The sequence below is a fragment of the Anarhichas minor genome, unplaced genomic scaffold (assembly GCF_050575085.1).
Source record: "Anarhichas minor isolate MPS153535 unplaced genomic scaffold, ASM5057508v1 ptg000010l, whole genome shotgun sequence".
Lineage (NCBI taxonomy): Eukaryota > Metazoa > Chordata > Actinopteri > Perciformes > Anarhichadidae > Anarhichas > Anarhichas minor.
The window spans coordinates 8,415,191-8,433,787 of NW_027466456.1; the positions used below are offsets into that span (position 1 = coordinate 8,415,191).

The 18,597-nt window shown below is 40.4% G+C and overlaps 1 protein-coding gene across 1 annotated transcript in view; it reads left to right on the forward strand.

Annotated features, from left to right (window-relative positions):
* Positions 1 to 18,597, forward strand: part of pex5la (peroxisomal biogenesis factor 5-like a) — a 76,324-nt gene that overhangs the window by 42,894 nt on the left and 14,833 nt on the right. The window contains exons 3-9 of the mRNA XM_076088618.1: positions 2,234 to 2,345; positions 6,123 to 6,332; positions 7,559 to 7,682; positions 8,203 to 8,296; positions 8,599 to 8,628; positions 10,525 to 10,620; positions 18,441 to 18,557. Of these exons, the coding sequence (XP_075944733.1) occupies positions 2,234 to 2,345; positions 6,123 to 6,332; positions 7,559 to 7,682; positions 8,203 to 8,296; positions 8,599 to 8,628; positions 10,525 to 10,620; positions 18,441 to 18,557 (783 nt within the window). The remainder of the gene's footprint in view (positions 1 to 2,233; positions 2,346 to 6,122; positions 6,333 to 7,558; positions 7,683 to 8,202; positions 8,297 to 8,598; positions 8,629 to 10,524; positions 10,621 to 18,440; positions 18,558 to 18,597) is intronic.

Sequence of the window (18,597 nt, forward strand, 5' to 3'; positions counted from 1 at the left end):
CTGTCTAGAACAACAGTCCCGCAAGAAATCCTACCTTTATGAGGGTTATAAGGTGTTTTGGGGTTGTTTTAGTGAGGTGTGGACTTAACTTTATGGTTTATTTTAGAGGAGACTTTTATTTAGTCAACCTATCTATATCATTGAGGGTAGGCTACATGACAGAAACAACTGATTATTTGTTCATGCATAGGGCAGAGAGCATATAAAACATGAAATATTACCTTACTTGGTGTAATTATGTTTCATGGTCATTTCACGTGCATCCCAGTTTGTTTCCACTTACATATTGAGTTTTACAGGTCAGAAGAAAAGCAAAAAATGTTTAAGGAAGAACTATTTTTGCAATCACTAATATTTTTACATATACATCTGTGGGGTCTGTGGAACCCCAAATAATCAGGGCGTAAAGCCAACATCAAAACATGTGTTAAATACAGGATGGATATACTGTACATTTGTAATTGTAAGGGCAGGTACAGTGAAGACATGACAGGAAAACCTCCTTCATCACCTTTCATATATAAAGCATATGGCAGGTTGTGTGCTGTCCATTCCATGATTGGTAATTAAACGATGGCGCCTTCATTTAAATTCTGCTGGCGATCATGGCCTGGAGAGCTACAATAACAAATGTCATGTTTCCTCGCCGCCAGCATACACGATAAGCAGGTGGACAGAAGTGGTGGTGGCTTACCCTTTCCAAGAGACAACACTGGTTTTTACCTCCAAATTATAAAAGCATTGGTTGGTAAATTGTGACCAGCTGCACCTGGAACATCGAGGCTTCGTGGCACCAATAATGAATTGGATCCTTTTCTGCAGCTGCACAGGCAAGCCGACAAATTAGTGCATCACAGGCAACGTCATTAGCATTTTCATGGTTTGGAAGGTGAGACAGACAATAATGGTCAACAATTATTGTTTGGGACGGATCCAGCAGGTTTCTCTCAGCTCATCTCAGTAATTCTCTCAATGACTGGGACTAATGCACTGAGGTAACCTAGTCTTCATTTTCTGTAGTAAACTGATTTCTTAAATATATTGTAAATGAGAGACCCGGTTTACTTAATTGTGTACACTTGCCTATATAACAGGGTTGTCTTTCATATATCTGCATGTAAAAGACTTTCAGAGCAGAAACAAGGAAAATATCACTGCAACAGCAGAGCAGAGGGATGGAAGATGTTTGTATTTGCATGTTCTTGTATGTAAAAAGTAGAATCTTAAATAGTAACAGCCCTACACACCTATGGTCATCTCACACAGGTGTTTTCACTTATCATGCCTGATTAGGCCGCTTCTGAAAGCGCGGTAACAGTAAATTTAACTCCTCGTTCATTCGTTCAAGTATCCGCTTCTGGTAACAAGTTAAGGCAGCTCGGACACAATCTGATTGAAATTGCTCTTCGATGTCCAGCCAGCTTAAAAGATGGGGTGGGATTGACCACCTATTCAGAAAATATCGATTGTTTTTATTCATATTTATATCAAAGGATGGCAAAATCAAACAAGCAGCGGAGACAACGGGATGCTTTTTGGCTGTAGTAAGTGCCATGACAGTGATAGAAGTTAATGACAATAAATTGATTTGATAAGAAGTCACATATCTTACAACTTGTAGAATGATGTTAGCCATGCTAGTTCCTGCAGTTTGTGTTTACAACCTTAGTCTGGCTATTTCCTGTCCAACTTACTTTTTGCAACACCACACGAAAAACCAAGGAGAGATCTCTTTGATTGCACCTTTGGTGGGAGAGTTGTGTGTGAAGGATCTTTACAATCAAGTTTGACTAAAACAACAACTTTCAAAATGGTAGGGGGGTTTGGGAGATGTATGTATGTTAAGACAGGTTTTACAGAAACCAGGTAATTACAGTCCAAGTAAAAAACGTTGTCTAATTTTCTGCCTTACATTGATGTTAACTCTTAAAAAAACTGCAACATCCCTGACATCTGACACTTGAATCACTTCAGTGCATCTATGTCAAGATGCTGTGAATAAATGATGTGCTGCAAAGGAGCACAAACGTGTACCATCTTCCTAAAACGACACACAGACATGTTGAAAGACATTTGCGCATCAGAGATGTGTCAGTATGGGAACACTGGTGTCACCTGTATCATGCCCAAAAGGACTGAACTTCACTTCATGTTAACATACCAGGGACTCTTGTGTGATGGGAGTTTCATGCTGAGTGAGAGCCTGAACTGTCTTGTCTGTCTGCCCTTACAGCTGGTGAGTGAGCAACAAGAGAGCCGCCCGCTTTTAAGTCCCTCCATCGACGATTTCCTCTGCGAGACCAAGTGTGATGGGGTTTCCCGCCCAGTGACTTCCAACACAGCTGGTACAGTACACTCAATATTCCGTCTGTAAAAAGGTCCGTCTAACAGTTGACGTGAAAACATAGATGACTACACAGTATTACAAGTCATTAGCTGTTTAAAATGCCCTTTAACGGTACCATTAAGACATCTCTCTCTCTCTCTCTCTCTCTAATCAATACACCAACTTGTCATTAGGTCACTACAGCCCAATGCACAGAGGCCATGCATTACATAGTATGAATCATAATTCCAGATAAAAATACATCAATGATAATAATAGCCTACTGTGCACCACACCCTACCCACTATACTATTCAAAGCATTGGCGCAAATCAGATTTTACTTGAAGCATCAGTGGAGCACATGTGAAATTTAAGTTCAAGAGTGTTTCCCTGAGTATATCTGTACTACTGTACGTTATTTATTAATCACAAGCTTTTCATCCCGACAATGAATAAACTTAAAATGAACTGGGTCAAAGTAGGTGTTGGGTTAGGGTTAGGTGACTTTAACAGATGCCGAGTAAAAGGGCCATCTTGGTTTCCACATGGGGATGGGACCTTGATCACTGAGCTGTACCATCTTTTGAATGACGATGATTTGCAGAACCAGATTGCACAGCTGACATGTGTCATCACCACACCGGCCACTGACTGTGCCGATTCAGGCGGGCCAAGCATGGGCGGATGTTGTGGGGACCGCTAAACCTTCTGTCTCCCCAGTGCCTCCTGCCGCTCCCGCTGGCAATGATGGAGGCCTTATATAATAATTGGTTATGCACCTCGAAATTCCAAAAATGGTCAGATCCTGTCTAATGTATAGTCTTTGTGCGTTATTGTTGATTTATGTGCCATTTAATAAGCAAATCCATGTACATAAAATCATCAGTGCCGTTCTAAAAGAGGAACAGAGGTCTCCTCCAGCTGCTCTGATTTCCTCCCACAGTCTAAAGACATGCAGGTGAAGAGAATGTGAGGTGTGATTGTTGATCTGTTTTCATACTGTGATGGACTGGCACTGAATATCACTAAACAGGAATTAGCAAGCAAAGAAAATAAATAATGAATGATAATTACCAGCTCAAATATGCTGATCTACATGAGCCCTACACCATGCTGTGCTCTCTATTGCAGGCAGTTTTACTTTTGTCTGATTTTGAGGTTGAAGGAACTTTTAAAACCCTATCATAAATTATAAAATGGTTTTATGGGTATCTGAGGTTTATAAACACACTAGTCAAATACATGTCTGTTTAAATTTAAAATGTAATTAATAAAATGATAAAAACATATCGGCTGGTTGCCCCTAAGGAATAACACTGCTGTGAACACTGCTGTGATCGATCTCTTCTCTCTTGAAACGTATTGTTTGCTAAATGTTAAATTGAAAATTGGAAACATCCAAAAGACCATTAGCAGCGCACGTACCCTGAACAGCGATTGTCTGGTCAAACCGTTTTGTCTTGTAAACGTGAAAAATACATTTTGGAAATAGGATAATGTAGATCATTTGGGTTCTTGTATTAAAATTAGTAAACCAAAGAATGACTAACTGATGATCAAATCTGCTAGTTGTCATTTCATTTGACACATTCAACAAGCATTGGCTAGAAATGAGAAGCCTGCTTTTGTCTCTTTCTGTCAGAAGTCAAGGACCCACTGTTTCAACCATTACTGTGACTTTTTAACAGGAACCTGCAACTATTAACTGCAGAAAACTTTCTAGAGTGTCTTGTTAACTCAGTAACACTTCTAATACTAATGTAAGAGGTTTGACTCACAAAGGTCATATCAGAATCTATGTCCTTCCCCTTCTCACGACCCCATAATTTTTGTTTCCATCATGTTGTGAAGCTAAAAACCTAAAAACTCGACTAAAATGCTCAGCAATCATATTTATTTGCTCGCCTTCAGTCCATTGGCCACCAGAGCAACTCATTTGATTAATATACAGTATACGAGCATCCCGTTGAAATATCCAGTTGATGAGGAAAACTTGTGCGATTGTCTTCCCAGCCTCATCATTTCAAGTATAGACTCAAGGGTGCCAAAACATTTTTGACATCATTGCCTTTTTACGAACAGCTTGTGTTTCCTTTTGGTGCTGACGACTCTTCAGGCAACCTTCCCCACGAGTGTGTCTCCCTTGATTTGTAATTGTACTCGCCATCTAAAGAGCACGAGGCATGGAAGACAAGCATACTCTCTAATTACGCAGAGATTTCAGTCAACGAATGCGCTCAGTTGGTTGTCATGAAACAGCGGCGCGCCAATTATGCAGTCATGTGTTTATAGTTTGTAGTGAGCTCGCATTGCACAAAGGACACAGCCAGGGTCCTGGGAAATAAGTGAGAAAACTTTGTAGGTTCCTCAAATAACCAATGCATAAAAATGCTGTTTAACTGGGGTTATGAGCCTCTTGTAACAACGTTTGCCATCCCTTCTGTTTGGTTCACAATGTTTCTCACTGACATTGGTTCGTAAAAGTCAGGAGGCAATGAAAAAGATCATTAGAAACTACACAATGAATGCATGTTCACATAGAAAAACATTCTAGTCAGGCTTTTGGTGTGCATTGCACTGACAATGTAATGTAATGTGTATTATGCATTTAGAAGATATGATGATGTTAACCTTTGAGGCAAGAAATTAATGACCAGCAGCAAAAATGCACTTCACACAAATGTCCCATTACAATGATATGAGAGGAAACACATCACCGGACAATTAGGCTCCTTGTGCGCATTTCACCCTGTTTGCGTTCGTTTTATTTATTTATTTACTTATTTCAGTGGGAAGATATTCACAACTACTAATACAGAAAATATTCAATGAACTAGATGTGAAAGAAAAGTGATAAGGAATTGATTTACAATCAAATTTAAACAAAAAAAAATGAGAAAGCTTACATTCTGCTATTACCTGAGGTTTTGAATTTATCACAATAATTACTCAAACCAAACATTCTTCTCTTTTTTATTGAAACTGGGAATCACCTCAGAGTCTGCAGTCATGAAGACGACGTCACAGACAAAAGTTGAGCTCTTTGACAGAAGGCTCTGTCCTTCTTTGCCGCTCGAACAACCTGCGATTGAATTACTTAATTGACCAAACTGGAGCTCCTCAAGGGGCTGCCTTATCCTTACCAGACTGTGCAGTGACCTGGAGTATACTTTGATTCTCTCAAAAGAGCAGCAGTACATTTTTTTTTAGATGTCCACCCGGCGGGAAATACCGTGACAGCTTAAGTACCTTTGACAGCTCAACTCGAAGTGTCAGAGAATGTATAGATCAAAATCAAAGCTTCAAGCAGGACAATAAGTGAAAACCCGTCGTTCTATCTTATTATGAAGAGAAAGGAAAGTTTTCAAAATATAATACATGCCGAAGAATCGCAAAACATCCAAACAACACAATGATCGCAGAATTATCTAATATTTAAGAACAAAAATCACTCAGATGACTTTCATTCAGAAATTCCTCACTTCCTACACCCTTTCTTCCGGCGCACTTGCGTGGACCACGCCCATCTTTGAACTCGGCCTTCATTTTGATCTCAACTTCACACTGTAATGTTTCGTGCCTGCATCGTGCACGGTTGTGACGCTATCAAGTCGACAAAATCAGTCCACAGACATATTAAACACCTGAAAAAGTATTCTCCTGTGGTACTTCCCACTACAACAGGTTCCTCCAGGACACGTTTTGACACAAACAAACGGACTCACAGGGTGTATACAATACCAGCCACTTGTTAGCACAGCTGGTTTAACTAAACTACTGTCATGTCCCTCACAGTGCTATCTTCAACACTGGACCTGCTGGATCTCAGTGAACCTGGCGAAAGGAGGACCAGCAAGGACAAAAGGAGCCCTCTGTCTTCCCGGGGCAACAGCCAGAAGAACAACTCTCACAGGAAGAAGACGGATGAGACAGAGCTGATCCAGGTGGAAGTTGAACAGACAGGACAAAGCATGAGGACCCCAGAGAGGGCATCACTCGACTCAGGTAGAGACGGATTGTAAACGTTGGATACTTCACAATCCTTTAGAGAAGCCAAAAGTATACACATTCCCTAACGTGCAATTTATGGGCAAAAGAAAGTCCATCTTTTGGGAGAATGATGCAGAACAACCATCAGTTACTTGGTACCACTTAAAAACGCATACGCTTGAGTGGATGGCCTGCATTTACGGCTAAGTATCGTACTGACTGACTTATGTGTCTTTACCACCAAGAATTTAAATCCGTCACTGTTCAGTATACTGATAGCTTAGCACACAGCACACAGCATGCAGCAGTGCCTTAGGCGTACAGCGAGGAACTTATACTAAATCTAAATCTATAGCTCTATAACTTGCGATGGAATCACCAGTCGCGATGCCAAAAACAGCCCAGGGGAATATCAGACCCACATTTTTCCATGATGACTCACACACAGACTCACATGGTGAAAACAAAAGTTTCATTGTCACGGCTGTTAAAACTTAAATCCTATTGTTGCACACTTGCTAGCTTAACGACCTCACTCAAAAGCCATAAATCTCCCACCACACCCATAAATAACCCAACAACCCAGACTCCCATCAACCCCTGTGGAACCGACCTCGCACACGTTCGAGATAGGGCAAAGATGGATCAAGCCAATTTACTGTAATGAAAGGGATCATCTTATAAGACATTAAGAGGAAACGGCCAATTACTTTCCTATTTGCCAGTTGAAAAGGTTAAAGTCTTCAATGAGAACTAATTATGTAGACTGTGTCAGACTACAGTGTGGTGAATAATTCATTGGGGTGAGGATTGATTATAACTCTGGCATCATTGAAGCAAAACTTTACGTCTGTTACAATTGTGGGCATATGTTTTTCATTTAGACACCCACAGCACTAAGAGTCTGTTTTTAGCTCACTGTTCTATCAGAAAGATTCCATTAGTGGTTGCAATCCGGTGTCAAAAGGTTTGCTTTTTAATAATGGAAAACATAATTAGTTACTTTTTGAAATTAGTGCTAATGCTTAATGACGAAATTGAAATGTACTTTTTTTCCTTTTTCACAAAGCTAAAAACACATTAGCATTTGTCCAGATTAACAGATAATAGACTGAGGTTAGCTTTAGATTCAGAGTGACTTTTTGTTGTTTTTGACAACAAATGAACTGCCTCTGTTGCCAATTAAGTGTTTTGTGATTTTATTATTGTATTATTCTTCATTACTTTATTACTGTCACCAGGTACCATTGGTTCAACGTTGGATAAATGGGAAGAGCTGAACATCAACCCTGAGAGGAATGGCAACAGAAAATGGAAGTTGGAGAGACGGCGTTCTTCTAAAAATTCATCCAACGAGCTTCTGTGGTAGGTATTCTGCTGAGCTGGCATTATGTGCGCTATCTGCCAAGCTCCAAACGGTAGACAGAGACCAGCTGGTGAACATTGTGGAGTATTTAACAGCTAAAGAATCAGATATTTCACTGGGGAATTATATTGCAATGTGTTGAGAAACATAGTTCTAAATGAGGCTTCTGTTCCTCCATGTCCACTAGATTAGCAACAGCTTCCCAACATACTATACTTAATTATTGCAGGTTTAAGGAAGTGTTTAAGTTGCCTATCCTTAACCAAACCATAGTTAATTTGCCGTAACCACAATCTTTCCCAAACATTTCCTCTAACGTAGTAGCCATGCACAGATATTGTACAAATTAAAAAAACATTGGCACTTAACATCATCATGACTTTTGTGGAATGGTCCAACATAAGAGAAATCTTATGAGCGTACCCTTGAGATACTGCATCTCGCATGAGTATCAGAAGCGTTGTATTCATATCAAGTGTGTCAGTATGATGTAAATCACCTGTTTCTCTTCTACTTTAGGTCCATAGACTGTAAAACCCAAATAGAGCCGTTGAACAAGAACTCCTTGGAAGCAAATACCAAAGTGGATCCAGATTCTGCTTTAGCATCTCAAGTAAGTGCTCTGTAAGACAGCAGCGGTCAGTAATCCTTATTATTATTTGCACCATCTGCACTTGAAATCAGCATCCTTGTGAAGTGAGAAAGCTTCACTTCTCAAACATATTGTTTCTGACTGATGGTTAAACCCTCATAATGAGTTCGTGCAATTATGAATTTAACTTTTTTTATTCAGCAACTGCATGCCAATGCATGATAACGTACCCTTAACGTTGAAGTTTGTTTCCAGTGAGTCACCCTGCTGAGTAATTGTTTACCCATCCTTTTTTCCTGACACCTACAATTCTTCCATTTCAGCTCAACAGGCAGTATATTAGTGGAAGACATGTAAGACTATGCATCCTTTCATATGCTATTGAAAGAGTTATACATTTGCACCGTGAAAAAAAGCATCACCATCTCAGAGAATCTGACTTAAAAGCCCAAAAAAAAAGGAGATTATTGAAGCCAGAAGGCAGCCTCGACGAAATCCAGATACATTGTCGGCCTTGAGATTGTTCCTTTGTGGTGCTACAAGGTCCAAATGTCAAGCGCTTTCCTCCTCAGTCTCTGTGTAGGTTTGCATAACGGATACTTGTTTCCAGACGCCATTATTAAGAACCTATGAATTACTCAGCCTTACTCCGAGCCCATTAGTGTTGATCTCAGCAAGCTAGCGTAACACCTTCTCAGCACTCTGATAAATAATAGATCTGGGATTAAAGATAACTGACCGAGACGGAGGGAAGTTATTGGCAAACAAACACGCTCAATTTGTTTTGCTCAGGAGTTGCATAATAGCAGACAGAGATACTGTAAAGAGTGGTTTTAGTTTCATGCATGCAAGGAAGGAAAATGTGTGTTGCATGACATATACTACAGCCTATGGCCCACTGATGAAAGTATTGCAATATTTATATATTTGCAGTATTATAAACTGGGTGACTGTGGCGACATTCCTGGAAAGGAAATGCTGTAGTACCGTTTTCCTCCATTGTATACACACAATAAATGGAACTATGCACAAAATTCTGAAGTTAGTATGGAGTTTCAGACACATCCCAAGACTCCAGACTGCTAAACTCAAAGCACAATGTTATCACTCAAATATAATTTATAAATCATCCAGGACTGAAATATTAAGGATTGCCACTTTAAATGAAAATAAAAACTTATGTCCTGATAGAAGCTCTCTTCGTTTCTGAAACACTGGCACCAGAGCCTGACATCAGCTGCTAATATGTTCCTGATTCTTTTCTGGTATTAAACTATGGCTGTACTGGAAATCTCTTATCAGGATGCCAAAGGATGCCAGACTTCAGGGGGATTCAAGATAAATAAATAAATACAACCAAAATGTGATAAGAGTGTTTTTGGGTGGAGTTTACCAATCATACAAGAGCAAAGAGCTATGTGGTAAGATGTTTTACAGTGCATGCATTTTTGTTCTTGTAAAATAAAAAATAGATATGGTTACCTACAATGAATGGGTTAGGCAATTTACTGTCTGTTAATGAGATTAAGTAACCTTAATTAATCTTGCACAATGGAAGTCTGTAGAGATGGAAATTGTTACAGGTACTGGCTGGCCCATTCTGAGGGAAGCCACTGACACGGAGGAATTAATTCCTCAGTCTCTGTTGTGGATTTGCTAACCCCATAAGTACAGTCACTGCTACGGAAAATCTAGCGCCATATCACATCTGAGCATGACAGGCTATCTCAAAATACTTTACCCTTCAGTTCAATGTGTAGGTGTAATGTGGAATCATGTAAAACTACACCGCACTCAAAACGTAAAACCACATGCGGGTAATTTTCATTTTCACACTAGAGCAATGCTTTCTTCATCTGCAAGTTTGTAACTGAGAGGCTATCAACAAAGTTCAGACATTGCATGTGCAGGTGCACGGAAAAGGGAGTGAAATTGCGAGAGGCTGGATGAGTAGCATGGAATTCAGATGAGGGGTGGGACGAGATGCTGACAGTAGTGATTCTGCTGGCCTTCCTAAGCATGTCAGAGGCTTTGTCGAGGCAGGGATATTTACTCGTCCCTGAGAAAGCAGAGACGGCTGACCCTGCACACTCTCCCTGCCTGTCTCTCCCTCTGGCTGATTGGTGGCGTGAGTGATGTGCAGTGCTGCTATGTGGATGTGTGTGCGCGTGTGTATGTGTTTAATAGATTTTGTCTGGGAATATATGCATTATGAAACATGTGTGTGTGTGTGTGTGTGTGTGTGACAGGCTCGCCTAGCCAAGGAGCCGCGGTGGGGCAGTGCCCTCCTGTCCAGACATCAGTCCCTGGAGGAGGAGTTTGAGCGAGCGAAGGCAGCTGTTGAGGTAAGCAGAGTTTTTTAAACGTTAAAAAAATTAAGTTGAAGATCCAGGGTCCGTGTACGATTTAATAGTTTGTTTATTAGTTTAAATCCTAAATGGCAGAAACGTGAAAAAAAAATCAGGCAGTCACCGCCACCAGAAGCCTACTTCACTTAGAGGAGGGCGGGTGTCGGCTCCGAGAGACAGGCCTTCAGTTAGCAGTCGACGGTTAGCTGTAGCATCTAAAATTCAGCATCGCAATTCTGTGAACTTTAAGCAGTATCACACTTCCAACATCATTTCCCATGTAGCCTCATAATCGTTCCTGCAATTTGAATGCATCTACCTGAGGTCCTGTGGAGCTGACTTCCATTCGACTCCCTCAGTCCTTTTGTCTCCTTGTCAAATGATCACTACTGTGCGTCATGCAATGTATTCGCCCCTGCGGTGGTAGCTGACAGTTTAATAGTCCATGATCAATTCACACTCACGCAGACATATCAGATACCACAGGGGATGGCGAAGTTACAGTAATTAGATATGGCTTGATTCTTCATAGGACTGTGTACCAACACACTCCACGTGTGGAGTTGTGAAGTCTGCCTGACTCTCTCGTGCTATCGGGGATGTGATAGAGTTTGCCATGACATGGAAAATGACTCCTACATATCTGAGAAAGAAAAAGCTTTTGTTTGAAGCTCAAAGCACTTTCATCACCTTTTGCTCTTCGATGTTATTGCACATTAAGTTTTTCCTACTTTTCCCATTTTGCAATAAGTTTTCTTTCAGCTGAAAGGTTACATCACATTGGCCCAACAACAGCTACCCGAGTGACTGAAAGAGCAGAGTGTCTGTCCTGTACAGAAGTTTAGATAACCACGAAAGTTTTGTTTTTTACTTTTGCAATAAAGCCACTCTGCCACTAAATGGACATCTCCTTTCCCATAAAATGGGAGTGAACCCTGCACTATTGAGTTACTTCAGCTTTACTGAGGGCTACAGCAGACTGTTGCACACTGAGCTATGTGTAATGGTGAATAAATAATAGAGTAGGGGCAAGAAGACGGTGAGAAAGTGAGAGGAGCAGCAGATAAGTGGACCGCCCGCTTGGGGATCCCTTCCCAAAGTTAGCAATGATGTCACATCTTGTATAAGCCGTGATCTACATCCTCCAAAATAATTGCACAGTTTGAGCACAAGCGTCAGCCGTAGGCCAGGTGAGTGATGAGATTCTGAGATGCTCCTGGAGAAGCGTCTGAGCATGGAGCATCGATCGGAAACAGTATCTCTCGGCTTCGATCGAGCGGCCTGAGTGCAGGCCTCCACTCGAGAGGAGCTCTGAAGCAAGTGGCCAGCCATTTTGGCTTCAACCGCCAATGTCAAAGCCCACAATCAGATCATTTCCATTTTAGTAGCTGTGCATATGCATGCTCTTTCATACTTATAAAGACATGGCGGTAGAGACTGCTCAGATGGCAGAGAGAGAACATTAAATCAGCACGCAACCTTGCTGTCAATTCATTCAATTAGATGAAGCAGCCAAATGTAAGAAACGTAGGACTCACAGAGGACAAGGACTTAGGCTCCAAAATATTATCCATTTTACAAAGTTGGCACTGATGAGAAACTCTGTGTTCATGTGTAAAAAAAAAACACGTGAAAAATTGAGAATAAAATGGCAATGGGTCATGAGAAGGAACTTGGCTTTGAATTATTTTACAAAGAGGCTGATAAAGAGTTATTTTCTGAGAAGGTAAGTGACTTACGGTAACGTCATGTGACATGGACAATAACTCTGAGCGGATGTAATGTGATACTTTTATTACATAGAGAACCACTGGAACAGCTACAGGGTAAGTTTTGACTCCAGGGAACAGTGTTTTTAGTGCTCCCACAGTGGCGATAAAGACGAGATGAAGGTAACTGTGTGGCCTCTTCTTTGATTTAAAAAGCAGCGAGTCAGGTTTTATCTTGCAGAATATTGGTCTAAAGGCAGTTCCGTGACAGATTGCAGAGGCAGTTGCCGAGCAGTTAGAGATCGGGGCTTGTGATCAAAACGTCAGTGGTTTTAATCCGCAGAACTGCTGGGAAAATAAATGAGTAATGCTTTCACAACTTCAGTCGGTGTGTCCTCAAGCAGAACGTGATACTCAGAACTTTTCCAGTGGAGCGGTCAACATGACAATGAGGGTGCACAAGGCAACTGACAAAATCCCAACAAGTGTCAACTAAAATGTGACTTTATTATCCCAGAGAGAAAATCCATCTGGTCAGAGGTGCATACATGGGTGAATATAGGCCAAGAAGGTAACAGTCCACAAATTACATGAAGCAAAAATAGAAAGAAAAAATGTCATTAATTAAGTATTAATTATCAAGCCCACAATTATCAGGTGACAACACATCGTATGTCTTGAATTCACAGTTAACTGCACTAATGCCCGGGCCACTGTAGCTCTATGTGTCGTTATCACAGACATCCACATTGTGTGGAATCGCACTTTGTCCACTGAAATGTATTGTATTCATCTCTGAGTGACATTATCGGGACTCCAGCTTCCTATTTTTGTCTGGCTGACCGAGGACTTGGCTCTGGAGATGAGGAGAGCTTTTCCTTTTTTTTAGGCTGCTCCATGTCACTGGTAAATAATGAGATTTTCTGTAGTGTAAGTCCCATGGGCCAAGTAGATAAGTAAACCTTATTCATGTGCTTGACTTCCTCCAAAGGTTGCGTCTCAAGTTAACACAACTCAAACTGACGTAAAGAGAGCAGGTTACAGTTCACTGGAGAAGCGCTCACACACGGAGACTTAAGATCAAATATTTTTAGTGAACATCTCACGACGGTGTCTGATTTTGGCAGCAAAGCACTCAGTCCAGGAATTGCAAAACAATGTTAACGCAAGAAATTAACAGACATTCAAACATCCTTTAATATTTGCCAACTAAACAAAAGGGAGCTTCTGTAATTTAGTGGCTCTTAACAATTCTAATTTCAGTTGTACAAACACTGAGAAAGCGGAAAAATGACTTTACTTGCCTGAAATAGCGTGCTTTAGTTGCCAAAAGCTTCAAAGCCTATAGACACAGAACACACGGGATAAAGCTTTATGTTGCACGTTAAACATTGTTTGCTTGGGAACAATTGAATATGTTGCTTAATATGGGTGAACTGTGACCAAACGGTCCTTTTGAATGCTGTTAACGACGATCTGTGTGTTTTTACGATCATCGTGATTTCGTTTTCCCAGTCAGGGTTCAATAAAGTATGAAGCAATTGTTTTGTACCACTTTCTATTTTAGGACCATCCCTTTCTGTATTTTTGCTGACCGACAGTAGACAAAATGATCAAGTTCTGCAAATTACCTTCCTGGCAGCGTACATTTATTTTCACTGTATTTATTATCTCAGTCAAGCTGACAAAGACACACTAATTGGATTCTAACGGCAAAATATAAATATACCTTTTCTTAATGTGGGTGACGTCAACAGCCGAGGGTATGTGTAACCTTTAACATGATTATCTATGTTTTCAATAATGTATTCATGAAGTAGCTAATGAATCCCCCACCCACCCACCCACCCACCAACCCACAGTTCATTTCCAAACATTGGTGACATATTTGGCGGCAGGAAGCATTCTGGATGCAATCCATTTCACATAACACTTCATCAGAGCTGCTGAAATTAGAGTCACAGCTATGGGCTCGCTCCTGTGATACACAGGATATAAATTACCTCGCCGTATCTTTGTCTCGTTCCACATAATCAAACTGCCAGTGTTAAAAGCGCCCTTCACAGCATTATTAAGATACGACTAGATTTCTTGTAAATTAAAAAACACGTATATTTTCTCCATTTTAAAACTGCGAGCAATTAGATGTCACCCGCGGTGCAATTAGGGGGGCGAAAAAGGTTACACACCAGATGGGATTTCACAATGCAAACAACCGATTGTCTATGAGACGCAAATAACGAGATGATGGACTGAGGCACAGCGTAAATACAGGTCCACACAGCCATCGAGAAATAATGGCAGCAAAAACGTAGACTAGATTATGTAAACGAGCATAATAGCTGTAGCATGAGAACCATTCACATGAGAATAAAGCTGAGGACTGCTGTGCAGTGATTTAGCTCAGGGCTGACAGGTGGACCAGTTGGTCACATGACATCCACACACATCTATTACAAAGGAACAGGGATGCAAAGTAATCTCCATTTGATGTTACTTTATACTTCCACTTTGCTACATCTCAAAGGGAAATATTGTACTCCACTAAGTTTACTTAGTTCAGAAACATATGAGCAGTTTATAAATCATGATGTAATGTTACAGGTTAAACTAACAGTGAATAAAGTAGTTTAAAAATAGCTCCATCTTGACAAGGTACATCACATAAATGCTGCAAGCACATGAATGAATTTAAGTGTCCTGCCATCTCATGGACACCTTCACAATACATCAATGTTTACAGGACAACAGAGAGCAGAGAACAGCTGGTCTGCTCACAAATCAAAACAAAACATAAAGTCTACAGTATAAACGTACATGATACTCATTTTTTATCTCTCCCAGATGACACCGTGAAAGGATTTGACTTTCTTTTTCCAAAGCAGCGACCAGGTTCAATATAATGATGTAGAATACGGGCTCTAGACCTTTTTTAGATAGATTAATTTTCATAAATGCTGTGGTAATAATCCAATAATATAATTCATAATTCAAAATTGTAAAATTTCCTGTCACATATATTGTAAAATTCGAATTATTGCAACTTCAACTATAGGATCAAATGCATTTTCAAAAGCAATAAAGCATCTTACTGAGACAAAATTTCATGATATTCATGTGCGTTGGATTAATTAATATTGCCTGCAAGGAAATAAATGAAATATAACATTTTTACCATCAAAACCACTTTGAACACATATGTATTTAAATAAATAAGTGAATTTATGAGGCTTCAGAGGAGAAAAACACTGTTTCAACATGCAAACCTCTAAATCCAAGTTCCAGCCCTACCGCTGCCTCCATTCATGTAGTTCCTCCACCTCAGGAACTCTGACAGCACACTTCCAGACAGCGCAGACAGCAGCGACTCCCCTTTGGGCAATTTGTCTGAGAGTCAGCAGCCTGCAATTACCTGCCATCTCTCACCATCAGGAGCCACACTATGGCCTCCATGTCAATCACAAGTCTCTGAAATGTGGAGATGAGAAGACCTTTGACACACACACACACACACACACACACACACACACACACACACACATATTCGTACCGTAGATCTTTCTGACCCTGCACTCCTCTACAGTTTCACTGCACACACACGTACATTTACTGTACACAGTACGGACATGTACTGATGAGTTTCTGGCTAAAGAGGACTCCATTAGTCACAGGAGGCTGTTCTGCTCTGTTTGGCGCTATTCTTCCCGGTTTGCTCTGCCTCTGACAGGAAGACTGCCAACAATCATAGACTCAGCCAGCTGGAAGAAAACTCACGTGAAAAACAGGCATGACGGTAACGTCGTCCGTAGTGACGATGCAGTACGCCAGGAGAAAAGGCACGACTCTCTCCGTGAAGTTTGCTGGACGTGATGAGCCCTGGTGTGTTTTATATGTGGTGAGCACTGCACCAGACTCACTTTAAAAAGTAGCCATTTAAATGCTACATTGCTTGTCAGCAACCAATCATATGGTAACTTGGGAGGCAATTTGAGACAATTAATATGGCATGCATGGAACACACGAGTCATAGTTTTTAATAAAAACTAAACTCCTGGCATTTGCTCCTGGTGTTCCTCACCACTGTTTTAGAAAAAGGAAATAAGTTACAAGCTAACCAGTTTTAAAGTTTAAACGCATAAAATAATCCTCTTGCTATCACTACGATTCATGATGGTTCTAATTTTAGCAGTACTCCGGAGATGGAAAAAAAAAAACATGGCTGAACAAGTTTTTAGCATATCTTTCAAAACTATAACCTACAGAGGCTAATCAGACTCCTCCGGTTTCTTTCTGTTTACCAAACCAAGAACCACGAACAGGTTGAATCTGGCAGCAAAGAAAACAAGGAGTTATATCGAAATGAAAACAATTATATGTATTGTTCTATATTTAATACGTCACATGGTTATTAATGTTTGCTAAGATGAAAATGTATGTATTTATTTGTGTAGACGTGAGAGGTTAATCGGAGCGTCATCGGCAAAACAATGAAAGTACATTTTTATGTTGCATGATTAAATGAACTAAAAACAGCACCGACACTGTGATCGTTGATGTGTTTTCAAAACTATACATTGCTTTTCAAGTTTCATACAATGAGTGCAAATGAGTTCAAATACAAGCAATAATCTGGTACGTCATCATACTTTTCACAAGGTCTTGGTATTTGTACAGAAACAACTTAACCTTCAGTTTGAATATGGAAATTAGAGTTTTTCCACAAAACTTATCTTGCACCATCACAATTAACAATCAAACTCTAGAGGAACATCGTATGTCTGACTCGTGATTATACTTCCTTGAGTTGATCTTCACTCGGCCTTGCTCATTGACTGACTCTTTTCCAAACCACTCGTCTGGTCTGATCTGGATTTCAAGCCTTTATCTTCCTCTAGCTAAGCTGATTATTTGAACAAATGAAACACACACACACAACCCTCACTTAAGTCCAATCAAACTCTGGGTTTTGAGGCAAAGTAGAAGTGAACAATATCTGCAATGTTCTTAAGTTATGAAATAAGGCAAACTCGTCATCCGAACAGCTTTAGTGTGATGACAACTGTTGATTGTTGAAATGTAAAGCTACTTCTGGTGTCAGTTTATTATGGAAATGTGCACAATTCTTATTTGTGAGAAGAAATGATGCTTTAATGAATATTTTTGGACTTGTTGTCTCTTTGCAATGGCTTGAAGCCCTTATTTATTAAAGCAGTTCATTTCATTAATTTGATATGCATTGGATGGGTGTGTTTACATCCCATTACGCTGAGATATTAAACGTGATGTGCATTGCAGGCAAAGACAATACAGGATGTATACCAAACGGTTTAGATTTAGATACTTGCAAACCATGCAGGTTGTTGTTAATTGAAGAAATTGAATGCAAGACTAATAGTGTGAGCGTGTGTCTATAGGTTCATCCTACAGACTTAAATGAAAAAGCTCAATGAAGAGCTATTCCAGAAGGTGGATTGGCATATTCAACTCATAACCTTCACGGATCGGTCAGCTAACTGAAATGCCAACAAATAAGAGTTCAAAGGTCAAACTAATAGAGAAGTTAAGGCATTGGCTAAATCTGAAGTCTATTCACATGCATGATAAAAAAAAAGTTTTGTCTCTCAGATGAGAAATGAGCATTTTGTGCATTTCTCAACTGACCATATATAGAAATACCAGTTTTCCAGCTATACTGAAAATATTACTCACCTTTAACCGCATCAGAAAACATTAATACTTTAGATTTAGTTACTGTTCAGTATTCATTCATTTGTATTTTTTTAAATAATTATTGTTTCAAATCTTGTGTATTGATTTTCTGTGGTGGGGCCACACATTTGTTTGTAAGTGCGAATAGCTCCGACTCGACATGGAAATGTGATGAGTCATCACGGGTGGAGGTGCATACGTTACAGCCAGTGAGCCGGACAGACGTGACATTTCCAACAGTAGGATGACAGGAAATTACAGAAGCTGTTATTCTACTGTACACTAATCACTCATTCCCTCCTTTTCTCCTCTCCCTCCCTCTCCTCCTCCCTCATCTATCCATCCGGCTTCCTCCCACTGTGCCCCCCTCCCCCCTCTCTCTCTCTCTGATGGCTGTAGTCAGACACCGAATTCTGGGATAAGATGCAGGCGGAGTGGGAAGAGCTCGCTCGGAGGAACTGGCTGACTGAAAACGAGCAGGCACAGATTCCCTCCTCTGTGTCTCCACATGAGAAGGTCACTATCATTACAGCATGTGCAGAACTGTGTCCTGATG